This window comes from Arachis ipaensis, chromosome B5 (assembly GCF_059453495.1).
Source record: "Arachis ipaensis isolate K30076 ecotype BB chromosome B5, ASM5945349v1, whole genome shotgun sequence".
Lineage (NCBI taxonomy): Eukaryota > Viridiplantae > Streptophyta > Magnoliopsida > Fabales > Fabaceae > Arachis > Arachis ipaensis.
In genome coordinates this window covers 18,372,325-18,399,978 of record NC_142440.1, presented here as the reverse complement: position 1 = coordinate 18,399,978, position 27,654 = coordinate 18,372,325, and the positions used below count along the sequence as shown (strand labels likewise).

Below are 27,654 nucleotides of genomic sequence, written 5' to 3'. Positions count from 1 at the left end.
TAATTTTTCTTTTAAAACAAAACGGACCCTCCGTTTTTAGTTTTTTTTGTTTTTTTTTTTTTAAATTAAAACGGACCGTCCGAGTTTTATAAAAAAATTATTTTTTTTGTAGATCTCCTCTAATCGGACCGTCCGAGTTCTTTACTCTAAATCGCTCGGTCCGATTTCAGCCTCCTGACACCACATGCAAGAAAAGCACCCTATTCTCCATAATGCTGTTACATCCCAACCCTTCCCCCATATTAAAAATAAAAAGCGTATTTTTGCATTGTATGATCTGAATCATTCATATTTATTTTGTAACTAAATTTTATGTTAGCAAATAGTAGTAACTAATAAAGGTAATTATAAATCAAAAGGAAAAAGGAAGAAAGAAATAAGCTATGATATATAGATATTAATACAGACATACGAAATATGCAGATATACGAATTTAAAATTTTTATATGATATAAAAACACGATGTATATATAAAATATAAAATATTTTTACATAAATTATAAATTTATAATAATATTTTGATATTTTGTTGATATTACAATATAAATTAATTTTTTTAATTATTTTTAATGTTTTTTAATTGTATAAATTATTTAAAATATGTTTTACTTTAATAATTTATAATATATACTATTTTTAAACTTATTTCAATAATATATATTAAGAAAAAAGTTGAATATGATGACATGTGGATGTAGTAGTATTTAATTAGGTATGTCTAAATATATTCAATGAATATTTTTTTTTATTTTTAATTAAAATACGGTTAGACACAAAAAAAATACATATATTAGACAAAATATCAATGAGTGTCCTATTTAAAATGTGTCTGACATATTTTGTATTAAAATAAATAAAATATATATTCAATACACAGATACGATGAATAAAAAAAATATATGTCTTTTATAAAAAATAAATAAAATAATAATCATACTATTATATTAAATCAACAGTAAAATACACATTAAAAATAATGTGAAATGACATATATAATAATAAATATATAATAATTAATTTAGTAATTAACTTTTAAAATACAGCCAGCATTTTTGGTAAAATAATCAAATTATGAAAATAATCAATAAATAATAGTAGGTAACGGCGGTTGTAATGAAGTAAATGGAAACGTTAAGTCGTTGACAGGGACCGTTATTGTACGTGTTACGTACGAAGCAGTAGACACTATCTAAATTTCTTACATTCCTTCCCACTATTATCAATTCATATTCATATATTCTGTTATTATCTTTTCTAAATCAATTATATTATGATTATTAGGCATATTCGTTCTTAATAAACATTTAAAAAAATGTCTCTAATAATTTATATAAAAAAATTTTGGGATCCGTAAATTTTAATAATTTTAGTTAATAATTAGAGCACAAAAATTATATTATTTTATTAATAAAATATAATTTAAATAACATAATTTTCTTATACTCACCTAAAAAATTATGAATTTAAATTTTTTATTTTAAAAAAATATTACATTATTTTTAATAAATAAATTTTATTAATTTATATATATTATAATAAATATAAATATAAATTATATTAATTTATATGTATAAATTATGATAAATTTATATTTATATATATATATTTTTTTATTAATATAAATACAAATTATTATTAATTAAATAAAAATTAATTTTAATATATTATTAATATAAAATTATATTATATGTGTATTTAATTATATAATATTATATTAATAAAAATAATTATTTTATATATAAATTATGTAAATAATTATTAAAAAATAATTATAATTATACGATTATATTTTATACTATCAATACAATCAAAGTTAACTTATTAAATAATAATTTAAAATAATAATATTTATTTGCAATAAATAATTTATATCTGGCGCCACGAAAAAATAAGGTGTGACTAGGCCTGATAAGATATGGTGTAGGTAGGACAGCATATAAAATAATATTTTTTTATTAGAAATAAAATTTTGGCAATTTAATATTTGGCAAGATAATTATCCACTAACCTCTATCGTGGTATTTATACACAACAACTCTGAAGTCACAGCTACTCATTCGTCGTCTCTAACCACTTTCATTCTCTGCTGAATCGATCACACTTCGTTCGTGGTAGTTGGTATCATTGTATGGCCGCCAATTCGAGCAGTCGAGGGATCACTGCCTTGGGGAAGCGACTCTGCACAAACCGGATCTGGAACTCCAACTCCTCTTCCCTTTCCCCTGCCCTCGCTTCTAGGTATCTTCTTCTTCTTCCAACTGTTCATCATTTCTATGTCTTGATCCCTTTCTTTTCTTCTTCGTTCATGGAATCTGTTGCTGCTGCTTGTGGTTGCTTTGATTATTGCTTGTTATTGTGGATGGATGATCATTTTTTGGTTAATTCAGTTTAACTAATTAGTAATTACTTGTCTGATTAGGAATAAAGAATAATGATGATATATCATAATAATTAGTCCTGTCTGAAGTATGATCGATTTTGTTTTGTGAATTTGTAATTATTAGTCAATGCTTCTTCAGAAGTGGCATCTTCTCTTGTTGCAGCTACAGAGTCTTCGTTGCCGGAGATCACCATGTCTTTATTTTATTTTATTCATTTATTTATTTTTGATAAGGCAAAACGTCTTTTCCTAACATTGGGAACCCTTTTAATTATTATCTTTATTATTTTATCGCTTTAATCAAGTAATTAACCATCTCCATTTTTTCCTGGAAATTTGGCTGTCGCCATAATTGGGAAATTTAATTCCCACCTAGATTTGGATACAGTTCCTTTCTTATCCTCGTCACTAAATTTGGCATTTCTTTCTCGCTTTCACGCATGCCCAGTCCCATCTTTTTCCATGTCTCTTTACCATACCTTATCTTATTCTTCTTTTAAACAATAACATCATAAATTGTTGTAGCCATTGTTAAACAATAATAGTTTTTTTTAAAAAAAAAAAATCATATCCTCCCTTCATCATGGACTCTCCTCTCTATTGAACTCATGAAGCTTCTTCAGTGTCACCTCTTTATTAGGTGATTGTCCTTTTTTTTTCCCATTGTCCTTTTATTTTGTTTTTGGTTTCACAATGTTACAGCCTTAGAGGTAAAGGAAAAAAAAAAGCAAAAAAAGGGGAAAAATAAAAAGAAAAGAAAAGCATCTTCTCCTAGATAGTGGCTTTTTAGATTGCTGATAATGTACGGAAAATGTTTGTTGTGGCACGGGAAAATACTATTTAATCCTTGGTAGGAGAAGAAAAGGGAATTGAATGGAGGTGGTCGTTTTCCTCCATAACCCCTCGTGGGTCCTTTCCATCTGTCCCCTAACTTGTACCCTCTCGAATATCAATCGCTCTCTTATATTCGCTCAAGATTATGCTTTTTTATTATTTTTTTCCCCTTTTTGTGTGGTAAATTGGTAACCTTCCATTATAAGGGTCCAACATAAACAGACCCATAATAATTAAACTGATATATTTAGATAATTATTTGAATTTTAACTAGTAGTTGGTTTAATGGACCCAAGTTGTGCCAGGTTGTTTTTTGATCTATAAAGAGACACGGTGGTGGTGATGATATCTGATTAGAATCTTTGTGTCATTCATCACTTTCTTTGCACTATACGTGTTAATATTAGAATCCTCCTTACTGCCGATATTGAAAATCTAGGTCCATTCATCTATATAGACCGTAGACTATGCTCTTGTCCATCTTGATATTTTCTGTATTCCTTGCTACTTTGGACGGTCCTATATATTATTTGACGTTATCTTTTTCTTTGCGAGTTCAAAGTTTGAAAATGAGTTGTTTCGTGTTGATACATCAATTTCTTGTCAGTATATAAATTTAAAACTGGTTTGGGTATTATTAAGTTGTTATGAATTTTTTTTTTATTTTTTAGTATATTTGATAAAATTTTAATAATAAAAATATTAAAAATATATATATATTTTTATAAATTATAATATATTTTTTTAAAAGACTTTTTACTTAAAAAATATTTTTTAATATTATAAATACAAAAATATCTTTTTATCGTCATATTTAAATATAATTTTTTTTTATTTTTTAAAAAATTATTTAAACAAATGTAAAAATTTACCCAAATAAGTCTTTATTATTACTTAATGTTTTTAAATTATCATTTTTTGTTACGTGAATTACCATAATACCATCCTTTGCATATATGATTTATATAATATAATTGAGAGTTTTATTTAATTTATGCTTGCGGTTCATTCTTAGCATTCAGTCTTATTTTTGTTAGAACTGTGCGAGAAGCTAAAAGCTATTTGCAGACCTTTTTTTTTTTTTTTTTTTGTGTTTTTGGATTTTGTTTGGCGTACGATTTAGCATTATTTTTTGACAATTAGGTGTTTCTAAAACAAAGGCGTGTTTCATGCTTTGAATAAATTTATAAAAGTCGTTTAACTAACCCTGCTCAGACCCAGGTGGCGGCTTGTATAATCCCCTTTTTGCCCTCTTGACTTCATGGGATTAAATTATACAATTATTATCATCTATACTCCATTAAATATAAATATATTGGTATGTGTGAAGTGTGATGCATTTGATGGAATAGTCATGGCAAGGTGACAATAAAATCACCTGTGCAATTGCAATAAATATGATGACCCGCACATAGAAGAAGTTGAAGGACAGAAGGAGGCATGGAAAATGCTACTTTAATTGCAATAGCGGTTGAGTGAGTCGGTTGTAGGTCCACATCTCGATATCTCATATATACCCATCACGTGTTTACCAATCTTTTTGCCTTTGACATATTGACACCTAACCCCACTCCTCCTCCTTTTTGTGTGGTCAAGCCACTCCTTCTCTTTTGTTTTTGGTCTGATAACCCACTTATCTGTTTTTGATCACTGTTCTGCCTGGGAATGCCCAGCCCACATGGATGACCCTCCTATATCCACCCTTTTTTGGTATGTTTTGGGTCCACATTGTTTAATTAAAAAATTGTAACTAATTAATGATCACAGATGTATGATGGTTCATCCTTATAACTTTTTTACCAAGCAAAAAGTGCTGTATTTCTTTCTAATTAAATAAATTTTAATTTCTTGTTTATATTTTATAGTAATAATTTAAATTAAGAAATTATAATTTTAGGTTTAAGAATTAGAATTAGAATTTAGAATTTAGATTCATTGTTTATGAGTTAGAGTTTAAAATTTAAAATTTAAAATTTATAATTTATGCTTTAGAGTTTAAGGAGCAATGCACTCTATTTTTTTTTTGGGAGTGCATTAGCATTTATCATGTATAATATATTTTTTTTTTGAGTGAGTATTTACATATAAATCTTTCCATTTAAAAATGATAATTGGGTTAGATGATTGACTAATTTATCATGAAATGACTTTGAATATTTTCCATATGTTGTTTTGAATTATAACTAATTTGATTGGGATTGGGAAACAGGAAGGCAGGATACAGCTCGGTGTACGACAAGAACCCGGATGAGCAGGCACACGCTGGTGCAGTCCCCGACGATGTGATCCATGCAACACAATCCGGCAAGTATTGGGCCCCAAACCCACATACTGGAGTATTTGGTCCTCCTGCCGGCACCGACCAACCCACTCCTCCTCCCACCGCTGATGCCATCAAGGACTCCGTTCTGGAGGAGAAGGCCTGGTTCCGCCCCACCAGTCTCGAGGACCTTGAGAAGCCCCACAATCTTCCTTAGACACTCCATCTCTATATGTGATCCATATATAGTATAAATAAATAAGGAGACATATTAAAGTGGGAGTGTTGTGGTTAATTAATTGATTGCTCTCTACTCTCTTTCTAGCTTGCGTGTATAGTGCTGCTTAGTTTTACAAGAGCCTGGACTGCAGCTTTTGTTATACATTTTTATATATAGCTTGCTAGTCATGATCATGAACTATGCTATGGATGTATCGTCATCATCCTTGCTTCTGTATTCATGCTACTTTAATATCATATCTATGCTTATGATGATGTTGTGCTTATATTATTGCTTACTTGTTAACGGTCCAGACTTGAATTTATTTTTGATCCAATCATACTGATAGATCTAGACGAGAAATGCAGATATATCCATAATCCATTACAAGGACTAGTGTAACACCCGTGCTAAGTGCGGTTTAAATGTTGTTTTGGTTTAAATGTTGTTTTATTGTTAAAATTTGTTGGTATTTATCTATTGATACTAATAGTTGGTACTGTTAATTTAGAAAAGTCTTCGTATATAAAAATTCATTATTAAATGTATAAGACTGTTTCATTCTCTGTTTATAAAGGTTAAAATAATTTTATTATTTTTCTAGGTGATATTAGCAAATTCCACATAAATATAAAAGCTATTATGTTTATATATTTAAATAAATGTTGTTACACATTTTTACTGTTTACAACCAAAAAAAGAAAAAAAAAATTAAAACTTCAATAAAAATAATTTATATTGTAATCATACAAACAACAAATACTAACTAAGTAACATTTAGTTATATTATTAGACTCCTAGTATATAGTCTGTAGTAGCACGAGTCATGTATTTAATCTATTTTATTGTATTTATGTATAATTTGTTTATAAAAAAGATTAATATATATTTATTAAAAGAATTAATTTATTTAGAACATAAAAAGATTAAGTAATTGATCTCTTTTGTTATATTGATGTTTAATCTGGTTGTTTATATCCTGATCCACAACTTAGCCAGACCTAAAATGGGTAAAGCTCTATCAACCATGCGTTTTCTGCATATCGCGCATGTCATGTGTACGCGTCAGTCACGCGTACGCGTCGATGGCCTTTTCTGTGTGTCACACGTACGCGTCAGGTACGCGCACGCGTACGCGTCGCTCCTCGCTGGTCAGCTCCTTGGTTTCTTCTCTTTCTCTGCAGAAACTCCATCAAATCCATCCGAATGCTACCTAAAATAAACAAATTTGCACAAGACTCAAAGTAGCATCCATAGTGGCTAAAAGATAATTAATTCTTGATTAAACTCAACAATTTAAATGCAAATTCACTAGGAAAAGATAGGAAAGATGCTCACGCATCACAACACCAAACTTGAATTGTTGCTTGTCCTCAAGCAACCAAACTAATATAAGCTTAGAAAGTGAATTTGCATGAGAGTGAGAGTTCAATTAAGCTCATGTCTCTTCTTATAGTGGGGTTTACAACTGCAATCTTGAATAGTTTTGGCATCTCACTCTCCTTTGAATCAAAAGGATGTCACTGTCATTCGGAATTAGAATCCGGATAATATTATGAATTCTGTGATCTTTTGTAACTCAATTTAACCCTTGAATACAACAATTTTTCTTTTCTTTGGTGCTTTGCACCTTGAGCCTAGCCGTGACTTTAAATGTTTTGTCTCAAGTTTTACTTGACATAGAAACACCACAAACATTTAACTGGGGAACTCTTTTGAAGTTCTGATTTTTCTTTCAACTACTCCCAGACAGTGGTGCTCAAAGCCTTTGGCATACTCTGCTAATTGCAATTGATCTCGACTCTAAATGTTTTGTCTCAAGGATTACTTGACACAAGAACACCACAAGCATGTGACTAGGGAAACAACTCTTTGAGCTTTTAATCATGTTTGACCTCCCTAGTCATTGATGCCCAGAGCCTTGGACCTTGCTTTTGTATCTTTTCTTTTTTTTTTTCTGTTTCTTTTGCTTCAAGGATTAAATTTTTGTTTATTTAAGAGAAGTCATAATAATTCTCTAAATTCCTGTTCCTTGTACATCAACATTCTTTGATTCAAATTTAAATATGCACTGTTCATGTCATGCATTCAGAGTCATAGAAAATACCACCACATTTAAATGAATAAGACTACTCTTTAATATAAACTCAATTTCTCATGCAATATACCACTTCTTTTTCTTTTTCTTTTTAGATTCAAGTTCAGTGAGCGGTACATGAGATAATTAACAAAATGAAACTAATTCTAAGAACTTGAAAGTACTAAAGACTATGCAGGCAATCAAAACAACAGAAAACAGAAAACAAAAAAAAAAAAGAACGCAAGAGAAATAGAATGAAAGGAACTCAACCACCTCAGTTATGCTGGTGGTCATATTCCTCCATGAAGAACGTTCATCTCCCTTTGGTGCTATAAAAATAAACAGAAAAGCCATAAGCGTAGCGACAACACCAAACTTAAAGGTTTGCTTGTCCTCAAGCAAAGAATAACTGAAAACAAAAACAAATAGTGAGATGAAAGAATAATAAAAGGATAAAAGAAAAAGAGAGAATTAGGATTAGGGGGTGGATGATTTGAATTCAGGCGCTGAGGGGTTTAATTTGGGCGTCGCGTGCAACGCATACGCGTAAGGCACGCGTACGCGTGGATCACGCTGATTTCAAGCGACGCGTACGCGTGGACTTGGTTTGTGCGAATCGCGCGAAGGCGGCCACGCGCACGCACAACTCTCTGCTCGCGTGGTCTGGAATTCAAAATTTTCAGATGACGCGTGCGCGTGCCATTTGGGGAAAGGACGCGCATGCGTCAGGGACGCGTACGCGTGATCAACTTTGTGCCTCTAGCACACTTCCAGCCCCAAGCCATCACAACTCTCTGCCCAAACACTCATTGACGCCGTTTTGCAGGGTCACGTGTACGCGTCAGGGACGCGCACGTGTGGGTGGCCATTTGCGCAAACGACGCACACGCGTTAGGGACGCGTACACGTGATGCGACTTATGTGCCCAGCATGGTTCTAGCCCCACTCCTGCTCAACTCTTTGGCTAATTTTATTTTTCACGCACACACACATGACGCGTACGCGTCAGCGACGCTTGTGCATCGTGTGCTCTTTTGTGTGTGTGTGTGTGTGTGTGTGTGTGTGTGTCGCCTAAAGTGTTCGGTTCCTGTTATAAAATAGCTGCATGATCAGAAAAACAGTAAAAACTCAATAAAAATCAAATAAATAATAGAACTACTACTACAAAAAATAACTAAGGATACGAAATTATGAGTTGCCTCCCGACAAGCACTTCTTTAACGTCACTAGCTTGACGGTCAGTTCTGCTAAGTCAGCAGATGAGCGGACCTCTGGCGATTGATCTCGCCTCCAAGATAGTGCTTCAACCTCTGGCCATTCACTGTAAATTTCCTGTCAGAATTCTCTTCCTGTATTTCCACATAACCATATGGTGAAGCTCTGGTAACTACAAACGGTCTTGACCACCGGGATTTCAGCTTTCCGGGAAAGAGTTTGAGCCTTGAGTTATACAGAAGCACTCTTTGTCCTGGCTCAAAGACTCTGATGGCAATCTTCTTGTCATGCAGTAACTTGGTTCTCTCCTTATAGAGCTTGGCATTCTCATAAGCTGAATATCTGAATTCATCAAGCTCATTCAACTGAAGCATTCGCTTGATTCCTGCAGCTTCTGAATCAAGATTCAGATATCGGATTGCCCAGTAAGCTTTATGCTCCAACACAACTGGCAAGTGACAGGCTTTGCCATAGACCAACTAATAAGGGGACATGCCAATAGGAGTCTTGTAAGCTGTCCGGTATGCCCAGAGAGCATCATCAAGCTTCCTAGACCAGTCCTTTCTTGAAACACTGACGGTCTTCTCTAAAATCCTCTTAAGTTTCCTGTTGGAAACTTCAACCTGTCCACTTGTCTGAGGGTGATAGGGGGTTGCCACTTTATGACAGACTCCATATCTCTGTAGAAGAGAGTCCAGCTGTCTGTTACAGAAGTGGCTTCCACCATCACTAATGAGTGTCCTTGGGACACCAAACCGGCTAAAGATATATCTCTGAAGAAAGCTCATTACCACCTTGGCATCATTGGTGGGTAGAGCCACAACTTCTACCCACTTGGACACATAATCAACTGCCACTAGAATATAGTTGTTTGAATGTGAAGGTGGAAAAGGTCCCATGAAATCAATACCCCACACATCAAACAACTCAACCTCAAGAATCCCCTGCTGTGGCATTTCATGGTTGGCAGGGAGATTTGTGGCTTTTTCACATCTGTCACAGTGCTTCACAAATGCTCTTGAGTCTCTGAAGAGATTCGGCCAGTAAAATCCGCTCTGAAGGACCTTTGTAGCTGTCCTTTCACCACCAAAGTGGCCTCCATACTCAGAACCATGACAGTGCCAAAGAATCTGCGTGGATAATCCCTAGGAACCTTGAAGAATAAGCTAAACAACGCGAAAACAGGAAATCGTTTCTCACTTGCGTGGATAATCGTAAAACAGATAGGTAAGCTCAAAAGAAGGTTAAAAATAAAATATACAGATCAGAGTTCCAAAAACATAGATATCAAGCTCCAGACTCGACCTGCGAAGCTAAGGCCGGCCAGAGTATATATATATATACATACAACCCAAAATAAAACTCAAACTATATAACAAGCACCTGTTTCTCCAAGTCAACCTCTAGGAGGGACAAACAAAAAATATATACAGAGGAGAATCTATATACATATATACATAGCATAAATACAAAATACAACATCTCAAAATAACCAAACTTCGCTTGCACAGGAAACTCCAGACACTCAACGAGGCACATCTCGACCTACATCTGAAAACAACAACATAGATATGGAATGAGAACCGGAGGTTCTCAGCATGGTAATGGTGCCCACATACATAATATATAAGGTCCTGGGAAAGCCAGAGGCGATCCTAGAACTTCGACACTCAGATTTAAATCTTAAAGTTTATAAATGGAAAACTATAAGCAGGGTAGGTTATCCAAGGTTCTTATTTCTAATTCCTTTCTAACTTAAGCCCTAATTTTTGCCTTCTTCCAATCCTCCAAAACTCCAGTGTACAGACAAGCAATATAGACAAAGCAAACACAAGTAGGATACAAATACAACACGTAGCAAATATAGCAAGTAAGCATAGTAATCACATAGGCAAGCCCAATTAATGCACAATCAAACAAAACACACATATGCATATGATGTATGCCTGCCCTATGGCTGATGAGTCTCATCTGTCGGTTATATAGCCAACCCGACATGTCCGATAGCTAACCCGAACATCGTCCTCTTAACAACTGGTGAGCGGTACAATACCACGATCCTCACCTGGTGGGCGGTAAACCACCTCGATCCCCACCATCTGCGGGTGGTAAACCACCTCGATCCCCACAGACGTTTTCAATTGGAAAACAGCACACATGTGGGCGGTAAATAACCACGATCCCCACAAAATAATTTTCATATCAAATTCATCCTCTTCATCATTCAATTCATTCAACAATTATCATCATCACACCTCCCATTCCATTCATCAATAATTCACACTCAAAACATAATTCTCTTCTTAACTAAGTAAAACTCAAAATATAATACTTTTCTTAATAAATCAAGTTCTAAAACATAATGCATTTCTTTTCTTTATAAATCAAAGTCAAATAATATAATTCTTTTATTCATACTTGTTTAAATAATACTTCAAACTAAATCTCCAATTTTTATAAAAATTTCGACAGCATCTCTTTTAAAATTCGGATTTTGCCACCCTACTCGGGTCCCAACCAAACCACCTTTCAAACCCTTTTCAAATTATTTCCAATAAATCAAACCAATTCCAATATCAAAATCATTTCCAACTCTCAATTCATTCATTATTCAACAAACACACATATATATATAAGTCAACCAATCTTCAATCTTTGATCGTCAATACTCACATTCATCAATAATCATTCATCAACTCCCATCAACAACATTAATTAACACAATTCCTACAACCAACTCAACATGATCATCATTCATCAACTCATTCGCAATATAATTCCACATTTCCAACCTATCCTATGGTCATCTAGCCTATGTTTTCACAAAATATTATATATTATCTATGAGAAACCAAAACCATACCTTGGCCGATTCCTCCCTAAGCTCGGAACACTACAAAAATCTCTCCTTTCACAAGCTCTAAACTTCCAAACGTCAATTCCTCAAACTTAATCACCCGAATTTTGTTCCAAACCGCCCAATTGAACTCCGAATCAACAGGAACACAATCTAATTCACACAATATCATTATAATCAACATAGAGTTCACTAAACTAGAAATTCACCAAGAAATAGAAGTTTCTTACCTTACCCATGGCTCAAATGAACAAAACCCAATAGTTTCCTCAAGCTAACTCAAGCCTAGAACATCAAAATCACATAATCGATCAAACTTAAAACCTTAAATTTCGAAATTAGGGAAGAGTGGCTGAGTAAGAAATTGCTAGATTCTTACCGAATTGATATGTGGGTTTTGTAGAGAATTCTGAGACGAACGCGTGGCCACTGACGACTTGTCAATTGGAGCTCCGAATTGAAAGTTACGGACGATTGAATTTCGGAGACGTTAAGGGTTTCGGTTACGCTCTTTCTCCTCTCTTCTTTCAGCGTATCAAAGTGAAAAATGAAGGAGAAAGCTTCAGTTGGAAGCTTATATAAATTGGGCCTTGAGCCGGTTTGGGTCTGGTTCAACCGGTTCGGTCTATTGGTCCAGTTTTGGGCCAAACTCTTTAAACTTAGTATCAAACTTTGTATTTTTAATATTTCTACTTTCCTAAACTATAAAATTTAATTTTCTAATATCTTTGAATAATAATTAATTTATTGGCTAATTATTTTGTTAATTTTCCAGAGTTTACACATAATGTTTATCTTATTATCTATGTAAATTCTCAATTATAGGAATTTAGTTGAATCATGGACAAGATGAAAATAATAGACACTTTTTTTAAAAAAGACTACCCAGAAGAGTGAAAATGTTTCTAATGTTGTTACATCAACACCAACCTCTTCAATACTTGAGGCATCAAACATGAATACTTTAGCTCCTCAACAAGATAGTTCAATGTCAAAGCGCCCATGACTTAATCCTGAACAAATGGAAGTATGTCATTTGGTAAGAGATCTAGAAATTCGACCAATGATTTGGAAGTTTCATCCAAGTAAAAGAGATGAAATTCGTCGAGCTTATCTTAAAGCTAGACCAAATCAATCAATACTTGATAATTATCCATTCTTGAGCGATACAAGTCATCGTCGTCGGTTTCAAGCTTCTTGGTTTAAATTATACCCTTCATGGTTAGAGTATTCTATTGAAGATGATGTTGTATATTGTTTACCATGCTACCTATTTGCTATGGAATCTTCAATCAACACATATTCAAATGCTTTCATTGAAAACGACTTCAGAAATTAGAAGAAGGTAAATAGTAAAAAAAATTGTCCTCTTTTGAATCACATTGACAAAGGCCCCAATTCGTTCCATCATAGGGCAACGAAATCATGTGATGATTTGATGAAGAAATCACAACATGTTGATACACTTATGAAACAACAAACATCAAAGAAAATTGAGAATAATCGACGTAGACTTGGAGCATCTATTGATTGTATTAGATGGTTGACTTTTCAAGGTTGCGCTTATAGAGGCCATGATGAAAGCTCGGGTTCAGATAATTGAGGTAACTTTATTGAATTGTTAAAGTTTTTGGGTTCTTACAATAGTAGTGTTCAGAAGCTTATTTTGGAAAATGCTCCTAGATTTGCTAAATATACTTCAAGTGATGTTCATAAAAAAATTCTACATGTTCTTGCTACAATGGTGAGAAACTCAATTAGAAAGGATATTGGAGATGCCAAATTTTGTATCCTCATTAATGAAGCTCGTGATGAATCTAAAAAAGAGCAAATGGCTATTGTTTTGAGATTTGTTGATGTGGATGGTTTTGTTCGTGAACGCTTCTTTGATCTTGTACATGTTAATGATACTAGTGCCTTGACTTTGAAAAAAGAATTGGTGTCTGTGCTTTCTATTTATAATCTTCAAATTGAAAACATTCGAGGTCAGGGATATGATGGTGCTAGCAATATGAGAGGAGAATGGAATGGTTTACAAGCTTTATTTCTCAATGATTGTTGACAAGCATATTATGTCCATTGTTTTGCTCATAGATTGCAATTAGCACTGGTGGCTGCTTCAATGGAAGTACTTCAAATTCATGAGTTTTTTCACACAATTGAATGCTATTGTCAATATTGTTGGTGCATTTTGCAAACGACATGATCAACTACAAGAAGCTCAAGAAATTGAAAATGCAAAATTGATTGCCAATGATGAGCTAGAAACAGATCAATGTGCAAATCAAATGGGCACTTTACGAAGAGCTGGAGATACAAGATGGAGTTCTCACTTTCATTCTATTTGTAGTTTGATAAGAATGTTTGCAGCTACTCATATCGTTTTTAATAACATTATTGATGATGGTACAACTTCTGCTCAAAGAGGTGAGGCTTATGGTGTCAACAAAGTGCTATCCTCATTTGAATTTGTTTTTTCGTTACATTTGATGAAGGAAATTATGGGGATTACTAATATTTTGTGCCAAGCATTGCAACAAAAATTTCAAGTTATTTTGAATACAATGCATGTTATTTTTACATCAAAACTACTTCTTCAAAAATTGAGGGATAATGGTTGGTACAATTTACTTGAGATTGTTAAGAAATTTTGTGAGAAACATGAAATTGACATCCCTGATATGAGTACACAATACACAGTTGGAAGAGGTCGATCTCGTCAACCAATGTATTTTTGGCCGCAATTGACTCTCAAATACAAGAGTTAAATAGTAGATTCAACGAGGAAACCATGGAGCTTTTGACTTTAAGTACTGCTTTGGACTTTAAAGACAATTTTAAGTTGTTTAATATTCAGAAGAGTAAAGTATCGTTTTTGTCCCTAACATTTAAATCGTCTTATTTAAGTCCCTAACGTTTCAAAATTGACTCAATGTTGTCCTGCCGTTAGGGATCTGTTAACAGAATTGATGGCGGGACAAAATTGAGACGATTTTAAAACGTTAGGGACTTAAATAGGACGAAAACGTTGGGGTCAAAAACGATATATAGAAATAAATTTTAATTTTATCCTTTAATAATATCAATTTTTAACGGTACATAGTTATTCAATTATTTTTTAATCACATCTAAGTAAATTACACTTAATCAAATTACTTTTATTCTAAATAAATTTATGTTTTTATAATTTTTACTCTTAAAGATGTTTACTCATCATGAAATGTTTGTAGAATGACTAGTACATAAACTTGCGGAAAAAAATGATACATATACAATAAAGTAATGTGATTCTAGTAATTTTACAAACATTTCATGATGAGTAAAAATCTTTAAGAGTAAAATTATAAAAAAATAAATTTATTTAGAATGAAATAAATGTGATTAAGTGTAATTTACTTAGATCTGATTAAAAAATAATTAAATAACTATGTACCGTAAAAAATTGATATTATTGAAAGATAAAATTAAAATTTAATTCTATGTATCGTTTTTGTCCCCAACATTTTCGTCCTATTTAAGTCCCTAGCATTTTAAAATCGTCTCAATTTTGTCCCGCCATCAATTCTGTTAACAGATCCCTAACGCCAGGACAACATTGAGTCAATTTTGAAATGTTAGGGACTTAAATAAGACGATTTAAACGTTAGGAACAACTTTGGAACTTACCCCAAACGTTGACGACAAAAACGATACTTTACTCTATTCAAAATATATGCAAGTTAGCTGAAAAAGTTTTATCCTTCAAATTTTTCTAATCATGAAAGGATTCTTTTGAATGCTCAATTGCAACATTATGCATTTGATATACCGAATCATCTAAAAGATGTTGGGACACTTTCTGAGTTATGTCAAAGATTGAAAGAAACAGAAAAATCAATAACTTATCATTTGGTTGATAGACTAATTCACAATGTCTTGACTCTTCCAGTATCTACAGCAACAACAGAAAGAATTTTTTTGGCAATGAAAATTGTTAAAACAAGGCTTCAGAGTAAAATGACAGACGAATTTCTTGCAGATAATTTAGTCATTTACATTGAGAAAGAAATTGCAGCTATTTTCAGTACAGATTCAATAATAGATAACTTTGAATCAAGAAAAAAATATCGAGCTCAATTGTCTATGTAAGTTGCAAATTTTAATTAATTTCAGCTCTAATAATATTATTATTAATTTTTTCATTGCATAAATTATGGTTGTGATTTAAATTATTTACATGAAGCATAATATATTTTTTAATAATTTTGTAGAAAATGTTTAAAAAGGGATCGAATAGTATTTGAATATTCTAAAAGCACGTATGGAACGACCTATATAATACTTAAAATTAGTTTTGAGATATTTGTGTTTAATTATTATACATATATGTTCAGTTATTTTGTAAAAGGTAAATTCTAAGTCTTAGTTGTTATTTTTAATTAAAATTAGAATTAATCTCCACGTACAAGTCTTTTTGCTATACAAGTCTTACAAGTCTTGAAATTCACTTATTCCTAAAACGCGCCTCTTATGGCACGTATGTTTCACGCTCCTCCTTAACAGATTTTTCAATCAACGCGCGCACGTTCTTCTTCTTCTTCTTTTTCGTTATCGTCGTCATCAACACCACCTCTTCTTCCTCCTCCTCTTCCTCCTTCTATTTTTCATTGAATTTTATTCTCTTCCTTTCTTTTTCTCTTTCTCCTCCATCATAAGTTATCTCGTTGTTGAATATAATGAATAATTCAAGTTCAGATTGTCAATTGAACCAAAATGAAATTGATTATTGTTTTTGAATCCAATCAAGTGGCTGAGGTGTGGTTCAATTCAAAAGAAAAAAATGCAGCATTAGAGGAAACATTTTTCTGTATTTGTAGCAAATTTAGGCATAATACGAAGATATTTGGGTGTAAAACGAAGATATTTAGGTGTATTTTTATTCTGATAAGTTTTGTATAATTCAAAACTCTTCCTCTTCCTCCTCCTCATCTTCTGCTGCTTCTTTTTTTTTCCATCATCATCACCATCTTCTTCTTTTTTTCTTATTCATCTTTTCCTTTTTGTTTTACCTTCTCAAGTTTCTTCTTGTTTTACTCTCTTAACAAGAATAAAAACAAAAAAAATCAAACAAAGAAGAAGAAGAAACACATAATGCTGCAAAATTACTTGGAAGAGGATGAACTTACATTCATTTAACTAAAAGAAAGAAAGAAGAAGAAGAAGAAAAATGCAGCATTAGAGAAAATATTTTTCTGTACAAAAATGCTATTTGTACACTAAAATCAGCAACCAATGTATTTGTGTATAAATACATGTGTGCTTTAATTTATTTTCAATGTATATTTGTATTCCAGTATGTATTTTATACTAGTAGCTGACTTTGGTGGTTGATTTTAGTGTACACGTAGTATAACTCATTTCTGTATTTGCAGCAAATTTGGGTGTAAAACGAAGATATTTTGGTGTATTTTTATTCTGATAAGTTCTGCATAATTAAGAACTCTTCATTTTCCTCCTCCTCATCTTCTGATACTTCTTCTTCATTTTCTTATTTTATATTCTCATAATTCTTTTTGGGAGGAAAAAATCAAACAAAGAAGAAAAAATACATAATGTTGCAAAATCAAAAGAAGAAGGAGGAGAAACACAATGATAAAGATGAAACACGCGAACAAAAAGGAGGAGAAACACAAATAAAAATGAGAAGAAGAAGAAAGAAGAGAGGGATGAGGAGAAACGCGAAGAAAAAATGACAGTTGTGGTTTTCATCGAGAAAAAAGAAGAGTTGTTCATAATGGTAAAAGAGCGCTTTGAAAACGTAATGCGCGTGTTAACACGCTTTTGTGATTGAGCATAATTTTTTGTTAGATTTGACCCAACTTATAAAACTTATAAATAAAAAAAAAAACAAAAAAAAAAACATATTGGCCCTTCTAAATATTGTCTAGCTTCCCCCTTGACTGCAACCCCCACCTTCTCCACCTCCAAACTACTCTCCGTCAGCCAGAGGGTGTTGCACCGCCGGCGTCTCCTTCGTCGCGGTCCTCTTCTCCTTGGCATCTCCCTCTCCGTGCTCACACTCTTTCACCGTCAAGAACGTCACTCTTCTACATCTCACGAATGTCGCTGAGTTGTCACACAAAAATAGCCGTTGGCCTGCCTCTTGTCTTCGCCGAATGACATATCTGCTTGCTTCTTCAGCGTCGTCGACGGTAAGTTCCTCATCCTCGCCTCTGGTCTTTGTTTGTCCCTAACCCTTGTTTGTCCTTGTCCTCGTTCCTAAGTCCTTTGGCCTCGTTCCTGAGTCCCTGCTGTTTTAATTTGGTTCAATGATTTCAATCGCTTAAATAAATTATTCTGCTAGTGTTGAATAAAACTATGTAAATCAAAATATATGACTTGTCATTATTCTCATATATTGATACATGTTCAGGAGGGCAAATTTTCTTATCATATGTCTTCTAACTAATTAACTCAAAGCATAAAGGGATAAAGGGCGCGTGCCCAGGTGAAGAAATCGGCTGTGGCTCCGTGAACGACAAGCGCGGCTGCGGTAACCGGAGGTGGCGGTTCCTTTGGTCTGTACTCTCCGTCTCTCTCTTCCCGTACCTTTTGTTTTTTTTTTTTTTTGGTATTAAAAGGGATAAGTAAAGAAGCTGTTGTTGAACTTAGTTTTAGGGTTTTGGATTACCAGAATTGTGCTGATCTTTGCAATGAAATGGTAGAGCTGAACCTAGACTTGATGAAGTGAAGATGATGATTTGTGTGTGTGAGTTGAAACTAATTAATTAATTATGGGTTAACGGTTAGAGTCTGCTCCATAATGTGTCATCATATTTGATTAAATGCTTCCATTCTGCTTCTTTTTTATATGATCACTTGATTTGATTTGATTCACCAATTTATTACCACTTTGAGCTGAATAATAATAATAATAATAATAGCAACAACAACAATAATAATAATATTGGTATTAATTGATTTGAATATCGGTGCAGATGACATAGATACCAAGAAACTTATCTTCTGATTAGGAGCCTCAACATTTTGATTCATTTTCTTGGTTTGGAACATTTATATGTATCAATTCACCCATATCACCTCAAAGGAAACTTTACTCTGTTATGTACTTGATAAAATATAACTTATAAGGGGCCTTCTTGGGTCAGGGATTAGGGATACTGACAAGGATGATTAGGGCAGTTGCCAGTTTCATGCAGTAATATTCCCAGATTGAGAAGTTGCCTTAGTTTTCAAAAAAACAAGTAACTTTGAGAATAGCAAATTTTAAAAACATATAATATTGCTGCTGCTCACTCAAAACTAAATGTAATAAATAAATGCTTTTGGATAGTTATGTTTTTAATTGATGCATCAGTATGAAGTTTAAAAGAATGAAAATTCTTCCCAAACAGATTTTTATGTGCTTGTCAAGCATAAATCCAAAGTTGATTGTAGTTCTATAGGGTATTCCATTCTCAAACTGAGTACTAGAATATATGAGACTTTTTTGGTGTGTTTCAAGGTTTGGAATTTTAACACAAGAACTTAGAGCCAAGGATGTCTCTTCGTATAAAGGCTGTGGTAGATAAGTTTGTTCAAGAGTTGAAAGAAGCATTAGATGCTGATATTCAAGATAGGATCATGAAGGAGAGAGAGATGCAAAGTTATATTGAAGAGCGTGAGCGTGAAGTAGCGGAGCGTGAAGCTGCATGGAAGGCTGAACTTTCTCGTCGTGAGGTATCCATTTCTCTAAAATTTATAATGTTTGTAGTGGGTTTTGCTACAAATCAATCTCATGATTAATCATATATCCTTGTATGATCATATGGATATATTTAAAATGTTAAAGAAATTAGAGAAAGGAGAAAGCAGTAGCAATCTAGCAATGCTAGTGTCAATTGACTTTTGATGATTATCCAATCATTTGATGGATAACCTGATTTTTGTTTAGATGAATGCTTTGAATTTGGATATCAGTAAGTATCCCTTTATCCTGTAGTCACGCATGACCATTGACCAAGAAATGATTGTATGAATTCCAATTCTGATGTCTAGATGAACGCTTGACAAAGTGAGATGTGGCAGTTTAATTTAAAGTTGATGGTATTGAAGATTTGATATAAGTGAAATTTTAATGAACTTTCCTGAAACCATAGAGACAAAGTAATGTGGCTTTTAGGTACTAGGCACTATCAGAGCAAATTATTTGACTAATCAGTTAAAGTTGGCAAGTATCACTGAAACAGTGGCTTCATGGTTGATTTATAAGATGCTTAGCTGCTGCAACTTTCTGCAAAATTAGTTCTCCTTAGACTAGGACATTATACTTTTGAGACACATACAGTTAGGAGAACCCTTATCTAATATTTTTTTTTGATATCATGTTTTACACATTCAAAGGTACCACTTTTCATTGTTCTGTAATGATCTGGGGCATTTTGTGAGTTACCAGCATTTTGATGGGGATAAAAAGATGGAAATTGACTGAAGAAACTTTTTGGCATTATAACAATATTTTCTTTTATGATACTGCTGGTTTACAAAAAATTTACACCGTTACTTTTTTGTTTCAGGCAGAGATTGCGCGTCAAGAGGCAAGGCTGAAGATGGAAAGAGACAACCTTGAGAAAGAAAAAAGTGTCTTAATGGGAACTGCCTCAAATCAAGATAACCAAGATGGAGCTCTTGAAATTACAGTGAGCGGCGAAAAGTACCGATGCCTTAGATTCTCCAAGGCAAAGAAATGATGCTTGATGCTCTGCTTAGCAGACCAGAATGGGAAAAAAGTACGTTTTTCACTCCTCACCTCCAAAAGAGAGGGTTAGTCCAGCTAAGAGACTAACATGCAATTCCATGTCAAGTTGTGGTTTATTTGTTCATTATTCATTGCTCAATTTGGAAAGTCATTGGTTGGTCCATATTTTTTCATCTGTAAATTTTTAGTATTACAGTTTCACACTGATGAGTTGGTACTTTTTGTAGTGAAAATATATGGTTTCAGTTACATTAAGGACAACTTTGCCGAGTTAAATACAAAGTTTTTATTGTTATCCGGACAATTGTTACGACTTCTGCATTAAAAATATGTAGCTTATGTTTTCTTAATCTTAACATAGAATTGAACATAATTTAAATAATTATATTACTTTCCACTTGATTTTATAGTGGAGCAGCATGTTTTTAAAATATGCAACAAGAATTTTTATCAGATAGTAGGAGTATTTGCTCTATTCTAAATTAAATTAAGATTAAGAATTTGTGTCCGAATGGTGGAGTATCTTGTCAGTTCTAACATAAATTGATATTTATTTTATATGCATTATTAATGTAGAGGATTTTGTTTTTTATAGTTTAGTTATTTGTTCATGTAGCAAATTCTCTCTTATTGATTTAACTCTTGTTGTTCTGGGAGTTGCATTAATTTATGAATGATGATAGGAAATGATTGCATCATATTTTAAAATATGTTAACCATCCGGAAAAATTAGGCTTCATTATATGATTCACTAGCCAATTCAAATGAAACAATCCTAAGATAATTCATATCCTTCTTTTGTTTGAATAATACTTAATGATGAAACCTGATTTAATCATTAGTATTATTTATTATTATAGATAACTTCTAGTTTCAACATTGTGATGAATGAAAAGAGTCCTGAAATTGGAAAATGCTTATAATAATGGTTTTGACAATGGATTGAGGACTTAAAGTGGCATCAACCCTAAGTATTCCCTCAGATTCATCAATCTTAAGCAAATCCAACTGAGATTGCAAAAGAGATTCCGGCATGTAATGTGTCCCTTCTGCAGCTCTTTTATTTAATCGAACACTTAGCACCTCAGCAGGAGCTTCCAACAGTACAAAGCTAACAGCACTTGTTTCATAACTTCCCAATTTGTAATCAGGGTCACTTGATCTTAATGTTTCTCTATATTGCTTCTTCAATGCAGAACACCCAAGAATCACACCATTTCCGTTAACTATGTGTTCTTTTGTGGCATCTCTTAGTGATTCAAGCCATGGCATCCTGTCTTCATCAGTGAGTGGGATTCCCTTGCCCATCTTTTCTGCAATATTTAGAAAAAATAAAATAGGGGAGAGAAAAATTAATAGAAATGTTATTTCAACATTGCTAAAAGCTGTCTATATAGTTGGTAACTATGTAAATAATTTGTAATTTTAGCTTAAAAGGAATTGAACTTCTAAGTGTGTGTTTGGATTACAGTTTGTAAACGGGAGTTTGTATAAAATTGATTTTGCAAACTTGATTTTGATAAAAAGTAAGTTTGTGTTAAAGTGATTTATGTTTGGTAATTTTTGTATCAAAATTGATTATAGTAAAATAAATGTTGTTTGGCTTATACCATTCAAAATCACTTTTAGATAAAAAATTACTAAAATAACCTCAACTTAAATAATTTTTTTATATTATTCTATAATTTTAATTTAGATATTTAAATAAATCTTATTAGTTAATTTTATAATAAAATTAATATTTACTTACTAAAATAAAAATAACATATAAAAATAGATAAAATATATTTTTAAATAAAAATAAAACAATATAAATTTTATAAATATATAAAAGAATATTTAATCAAATATGTTACATTTTTTTAAATATTAACTAAGAATGTTATTTTAGTATTTTTTTACATCGTATTTTTATTCTAATACTCTCAATAATCTTATTCTTAATATTAATTTAGAATCCAACGTTTATGATTTTATTATTATCTATGATTAATTTTTATTTAATTTTTTTTAATAGAATCATAATCTATATTATAAAAAATTACACTAAAACATAGTAAATGAGAATTACAATTATAAAAGAGAGTACTAAAAATAATAAAAAAATTAAATATTTACTTTATAGTAATTGAAACAAATTTAAAAATTCTTGATGATCTTTTTATATAGTATATTTAGTATTTTTAGTACTCTTTTTTTAGTATGCTATAATTTTTTTTATTATTATTATTTACAGTTAATTTTTTGTTTAATTTACTTTACCTAACAGAATCAATAATCATATTATAAAAAAATAATAACAAACATAATACACAAAAATCACAATTATAAAAGTGTATAATATCAAACAAACAGTTGAAAAAAATAAAAAAAAAATAAATAATAAAAAAATATAGCTCATATAAATAGAAATAACAAGAATTTTATAAATAATATAATAACATACATGAAGGATAAAGTTGGTAAAAGATAAATAAATGGTTAGTATCATGGCTAAAAAGCTCGTTAGGAAAACGCAGAAGCTAAAAATAGTTGCTTCTTGTAAACGTTGGTTTTGGCAGCAGAATCACTTCTGCGTTCATGGAAAAAAATTTTGCCAAACCAAAAGTTGAAGCTTTCAAGAAGTCTAAACGTACTTCTTCCCTTCCAACGAGTTTCCCAAACACACCCTAAAAAGGTTTGACTTTTCAAGGAGGAATTTTTGAGAGTAAAAGAACTTTGTAACTTCTAAATGAAATTTTTGTTACTATCAATGCAGTGAAAGCTCTGCTATGTTTCACAAGGAAACTTTAGCAAAGAGAGAATGTATGTATCCTACATTTTTATTATACTCCATAAAAATTGTTAGACAACTTTTGAGTTATTAAAATAACAAAACCTAAAAAAGTAAAAGAACAACATAAACAAATAACAAAAGAAACAAGACAGATAGAAACAAGTTCTTTATTTCAGGATAATATCACCCAAAGATGCATTGCATTTGTACAATTGTGCATGTATGCTCATATACCCACCTTTGTTTGATTCAGAATGAAAATCATCAGCATCAAGATACTTATATTTCATCTCTTTTCCCAGCATCTGTCCTACTGTGCTGTTGAGTAGATTTTCAATTGATTGATAAGTTTTTGAAAAGAAAATAGTTAACCAATCAGTTTCATTCATCAGCTCAAAAATTTAACTAGAATAAAGATAGAACTATCCAACATATCATTATCAAGGCGTTAATCCAGAGAAATTGTTCAGCAGACTAGCAATTAGCAGAGCCATATTCTAGAATTATTATAGTGGACTTCTTGTATCCCTTCTTTTCTATAGAGATATCAGGTGTTCTTTTATTTTATTTTGTTTTTTTTTACCGGCAGGTGAGGATCGAACTTGACACTCGGTTAAGAAATGTAGAGCCATTTATACTCAACCACTGTATTTTGATAGCTGTGGTTGCGGGTTTATGGTTTAGAATTTAGGACAAATGGCTAATGTTTGAGTACATCAACACAAAGGAAAATTTGAATCTAAAACATATTACTTGAATATTTTACAATTAGACCCTTGCTAGTAGCTAAAGAACAAAGAGTTTATGAAATCATCATATGTGGATCAAGCTACGTTCCACTGCATGTCAATCACTTCTAATTAGTTTCATGCTCTTCATTCATGTTACCCCCGACTCTCGGGTCCCGCACCAGAACGGCCTCCGACTCGGATATCCGGGGTTGGCCCCACCTCCTTTCTCTAGAAGGTCCGAACTGGTCTCCACATCTTTTAACCAATATTTGAATTCAAATGCCTCTCTTATCTTAGTTAAATAAGATAAGATGAGATAATTTCCACTAGCTATATAAAAGGGAGCCCGAGGCCCCCTAACGTACGTCATTTAGTTCACACTTTATACCTCTTAAATCCATTATGACTTAAACATCAGAGTGCCTTTCAGATAATTCGGCGACCGCTCTGAGTCGCAAGTCTCCGATCTATCTCACAACCCGTACCAGAGACTTCTAGTACCATTCGTATCCTTAATGTTGTTTCTAAGCCTTTCATTTTCATATCTAAGCCAACGTTTCATTCTATAATAACACAAAATGTCCAATTTTGTGTAACTGACTATGTATCGTACTCGTAAACAATTTTGAGTAACTCCCGGCCAAGTTTTGGTTGGAGTGGATGGGGCAACCAAAAATTCAATGACGATATATGTGTGGGTTAATTTAAGATACAATACAAACTAAGTACACTTATCCTTACTTTATCTTAATTCTGAAATCAATTTTTTTTTAATAGGAGACAATAGAGGCTTTGGTTATTGGATGGATGGACTTACGTTTTTCCGGCACCGCTGACACCCATGATTACGATAACTTCACCTGCCAAATCACATGATATATATAAGCAAAGATTAACATCTATACTTTCACATGGAAATTGAATTCTTATATACAAAATGAACCAATTGATTCACCTTTTTTCTTTGGAGCCATATCTAATGTAGGTACCTCTCTGTCTGATGAAGGCATGAAAAATCAAGTCGAGAATCAAGAACGATATATATTTATATATATTGACTTCTAGAAGAATAGGGGGAGCGGGACTTGACAAGAACTCATCGCATAAGGATAAAAATAATGAGCCAAATGAAGTAATAATGATAGAAAACTGAACATTAAATGTTGCAGCTATCACGTGACTCAGCTCCAACAAAGCAATTGAGGTTAAGCTCTTAAGTCCTAGCTACATATCTATCTATTCTGTTGTATAAAAATCGAATTTTTGTACTTAATGATAAAGTTGACGTAACATATTTTCTGAGAGTGTTTCTTGATTTATTTTTTTTTAATTTATTAAATACAATTCATTACGATAAATTAATTATATCAACTAATTGATTTGATTAGATATTTAAGTATCACACAATTTAATAATATTATGTATATTATGTATATCAATTAATTAAATATAATTGTTTGAGTATAATTAAGATCAATTAGCATTATTCAACATATCTGAATATTTATTATAAGATATTACGTCTTTATTATTTCAATTCTCTTATCACCTATAAATACCCTTCTATATTGTATCATTCTACACAACTTGAATATTCACAAACATTTTTTTTATTGCTCTCTCCCCTTTCTAATATGGTATCAGAGCCATGGTATCCTCCTTGAGGAGGATAAATTGATTTTCTTCTGGTGAAATCACCGTACTTTTCATACTTTTCTTCTGTGCCATTTTTTTTTCTCTTTTGTCAATGCTTTGATGCTTTTCTTACCTCACCGATTAGCTCATCCACTACTTATTTATTCTCATGGAGAAACCATATATTTTTCGTCACCTTCTGATAGTTTGTCATCTCTTCGCATTTTGTCACTTTTCAGCAGTTTCGCGGCAGTTCTCCATCTTTTCAGCAGTTCTTCGGTAGTTAGCCACTCTTGTGGCAGTTCTGTCTGCATTCTCTTCCACCAGTTTCGTCTGCGCTTCTTTCCAGCAATTCCATCTGTATTTCCTTGTGGAAGTTCCGTCTGCGTTTCCTTGTGGCAGATCCGTCTGCGTTTCCTTGTGGAAGTTCCGTCTGCGCTTCCTTCTCTCAGTTCCGTCTGCGCTTCCTTCCGATAGTTCTGTCTGCGCTTTCTTCATGCAGTTCCATTTGCATACGTTCTATCAGTTTATGCATTTTTTTATTTAGTTGTTTCAAATAAGTTTTAAACTCAAGTTGTCACTTGAGTTTGAGGGATGTTAGAATATAATTAGAATCAATTAGATCAATTAACATATCTGAATATTTATTATAAGATATTAGGTAGCGTTTGTTTTCGGGGGCAGGACACGGAGACATGGACAACACTTGTTTAAAAAGTGTTTGGAAGCAGAGACATGGACAGTGGACATATTGTCTCCGAGACAGTTTTTTATACTTTTGTGTTCACTCTTTCATGAAGGACAATGATGGACACGGGATTTGGAAGAGTGAACACGGACAATTTTATAAATTTTGTTTTCCTTTTTTTCCACTATTACCCCTTCTTATTTTTCCTATTGCGTTGTTCAGAGATACTTTTTTCTTCATGTTCTTCCTCTATCTCTTTCTTTTCCAGGTACTCTCTCCTTTCTGTAGAATTTTTTATTGGGGGTAGATAATTCTTTTCTTTTTATCGTTTTACTTCAATACCATTTTAACTTTATATTATATTATTTGATTTGTAATAAAAATAATAACAAAAATAATTAATCTTAAAATTTTTGAAAGATAAATATTAGCAAAAGTAAAATTAATCCTTTAAAATGCTAAAAAATAATTTATAAATTATAATTGATTTTATATAATTTAAAGAAAAATCAGTTTTTTATAAAGAAAAATCCGTTTTTAGATAAAAAAAAATTAGTTTTTTTTTTAAATAAAAATATATTTTTATATGCAAAAACTAATTATTTTTTCATGTAAAAATGGATTTTTTTTAAAATTAATTTTTTATTTAAAATTAATTTGGCTTATTAACTTAAACAAAATTTTTTATTAATCAAACTCAAATTTATTTTTTTTGTTAATCTTAACCATATGTATTCCTACATATTAATAATAAATTTTAAAATAAAATAATTATATTTATAAATTTTATTTTAATAAAAATACTAATATATTTTTTTATTAAAATTTTTTGCCTCTTCAAATATTTTTTTCAAGTTCCGTCTGTACTCCTATGTACTCTCATTTTTTATTAAATTAATTTGTATTGATGTAGAAAATTTGGAATCACATGGATATTTTAGTCATTTCATATAATATTTTAGTCTTGTCCATGTGTATCCAAACATAATACTAGACATTACATTAGTGTCTTGTCCATCGTATCCAAACACAATACACAAAAGATAATTTTTAGTGTCTCCGTCCTATTGTCTCCGTTTTAGTGTCATGTTCTGTCCTGTCTCTAAAAACAAACGTAGCCTTAGGTCTTTATTATTTCAATTCTCTTAGTACCTATAAATACCCTTCTATATTGTATCATTCTATACAACTTGAATACACACAAACTTTTTTTCTACTGCTCTCTCTTACCCTTTCTAATA

General features: G+C 32.0%; 4 protein-coding genes across 4 annotated transcripts; 3 read left to right on the top strand and 1 right to left on the bottom strand.

The window, feature by feature from the left end:
• Positions 1-1,989: 1,989 nt before the first annotated feature.
• On the top strand, positions 1,990-5,978 carry LOC107643167 (late embryogenesis abundant protein At5g17165). The gene is made up of 2 exons (XM_016346746.3): positions 1,990-2,238; positions 5,424-5,978. Exons 1-2 carry the CDS (start codon positions 2,129-2,131, stop codon positions 5,689-5,691), a joined length of 378 nt encoding a protein of 125 aa, XP_016202232.1. The 5' UTR covers positions 1,990-2,128; the 3' UTR covers positions 5,692-5,978.
• An 8,009-nt stretch (positions 5,979-13,987) lies between these two features.
• On the top strand, positions 13,988-14,614 carry LOC148563503 (uncharacterized). Its single transcript, XM_088486834.1, has one exon. The coding sequence runs from the start codon at positions 13,988-13,990 to the stop codon at positions 14,612-14,614; it is 627 nt and encodes a 208-aa protein (XP_088342960.1).
• Positions 14,615-17,718: 3,104 nt separating this feature from the next.
• Positions 17,719-20,878, top strand: LOC107643166 (uncharacterized). Its single transcript, XM_016346745.3, has 4 exons — positions 17,719-18,037; positions 18,259-18,403; positions 19,351-19,565; positions 20,402-20,878. The coding sequence occupies exons 3-4, from the start codon at positions 19,386-19,388 to the stop codon at positions 20,573-20,575; spliced, it is 354 nt and encodes a 117-aa protein (XP_016202231.1). The 5' UTR covers positions 17,719-18,037; positions 18,259-18,403; positions 19,351-19,385; the 3' UTR covers positions 20,576-20,878.
• Positions 20,879-21,396: 518 nt separating this feature from the next.
• On the bottom strand, positions 21,397-25,220 carry LOC107643165 (gluconokinase). Its single transcript, XM_016346743.3, has 4 exons — positions 25,046-25,220; positions 24,908-24,950; positions 23,598-23,677; positions 21,397-21,896 (listed from the first exon to the last, which is right to left on the bottom strand). Exons 1-4 carry the CDS (start codon positions 25,098-25,100, stop codon positions 21,457-21,459), a joined length of 618 nt encoding a protein of 205 aa, XP_016202229.1. The 5' UTR covers positions 25,101-25,220; the 3' UTR covers positions 21,397-21,456.
• Positions 25,221-27,654: the final 2,434 nt, after the last annotated feature.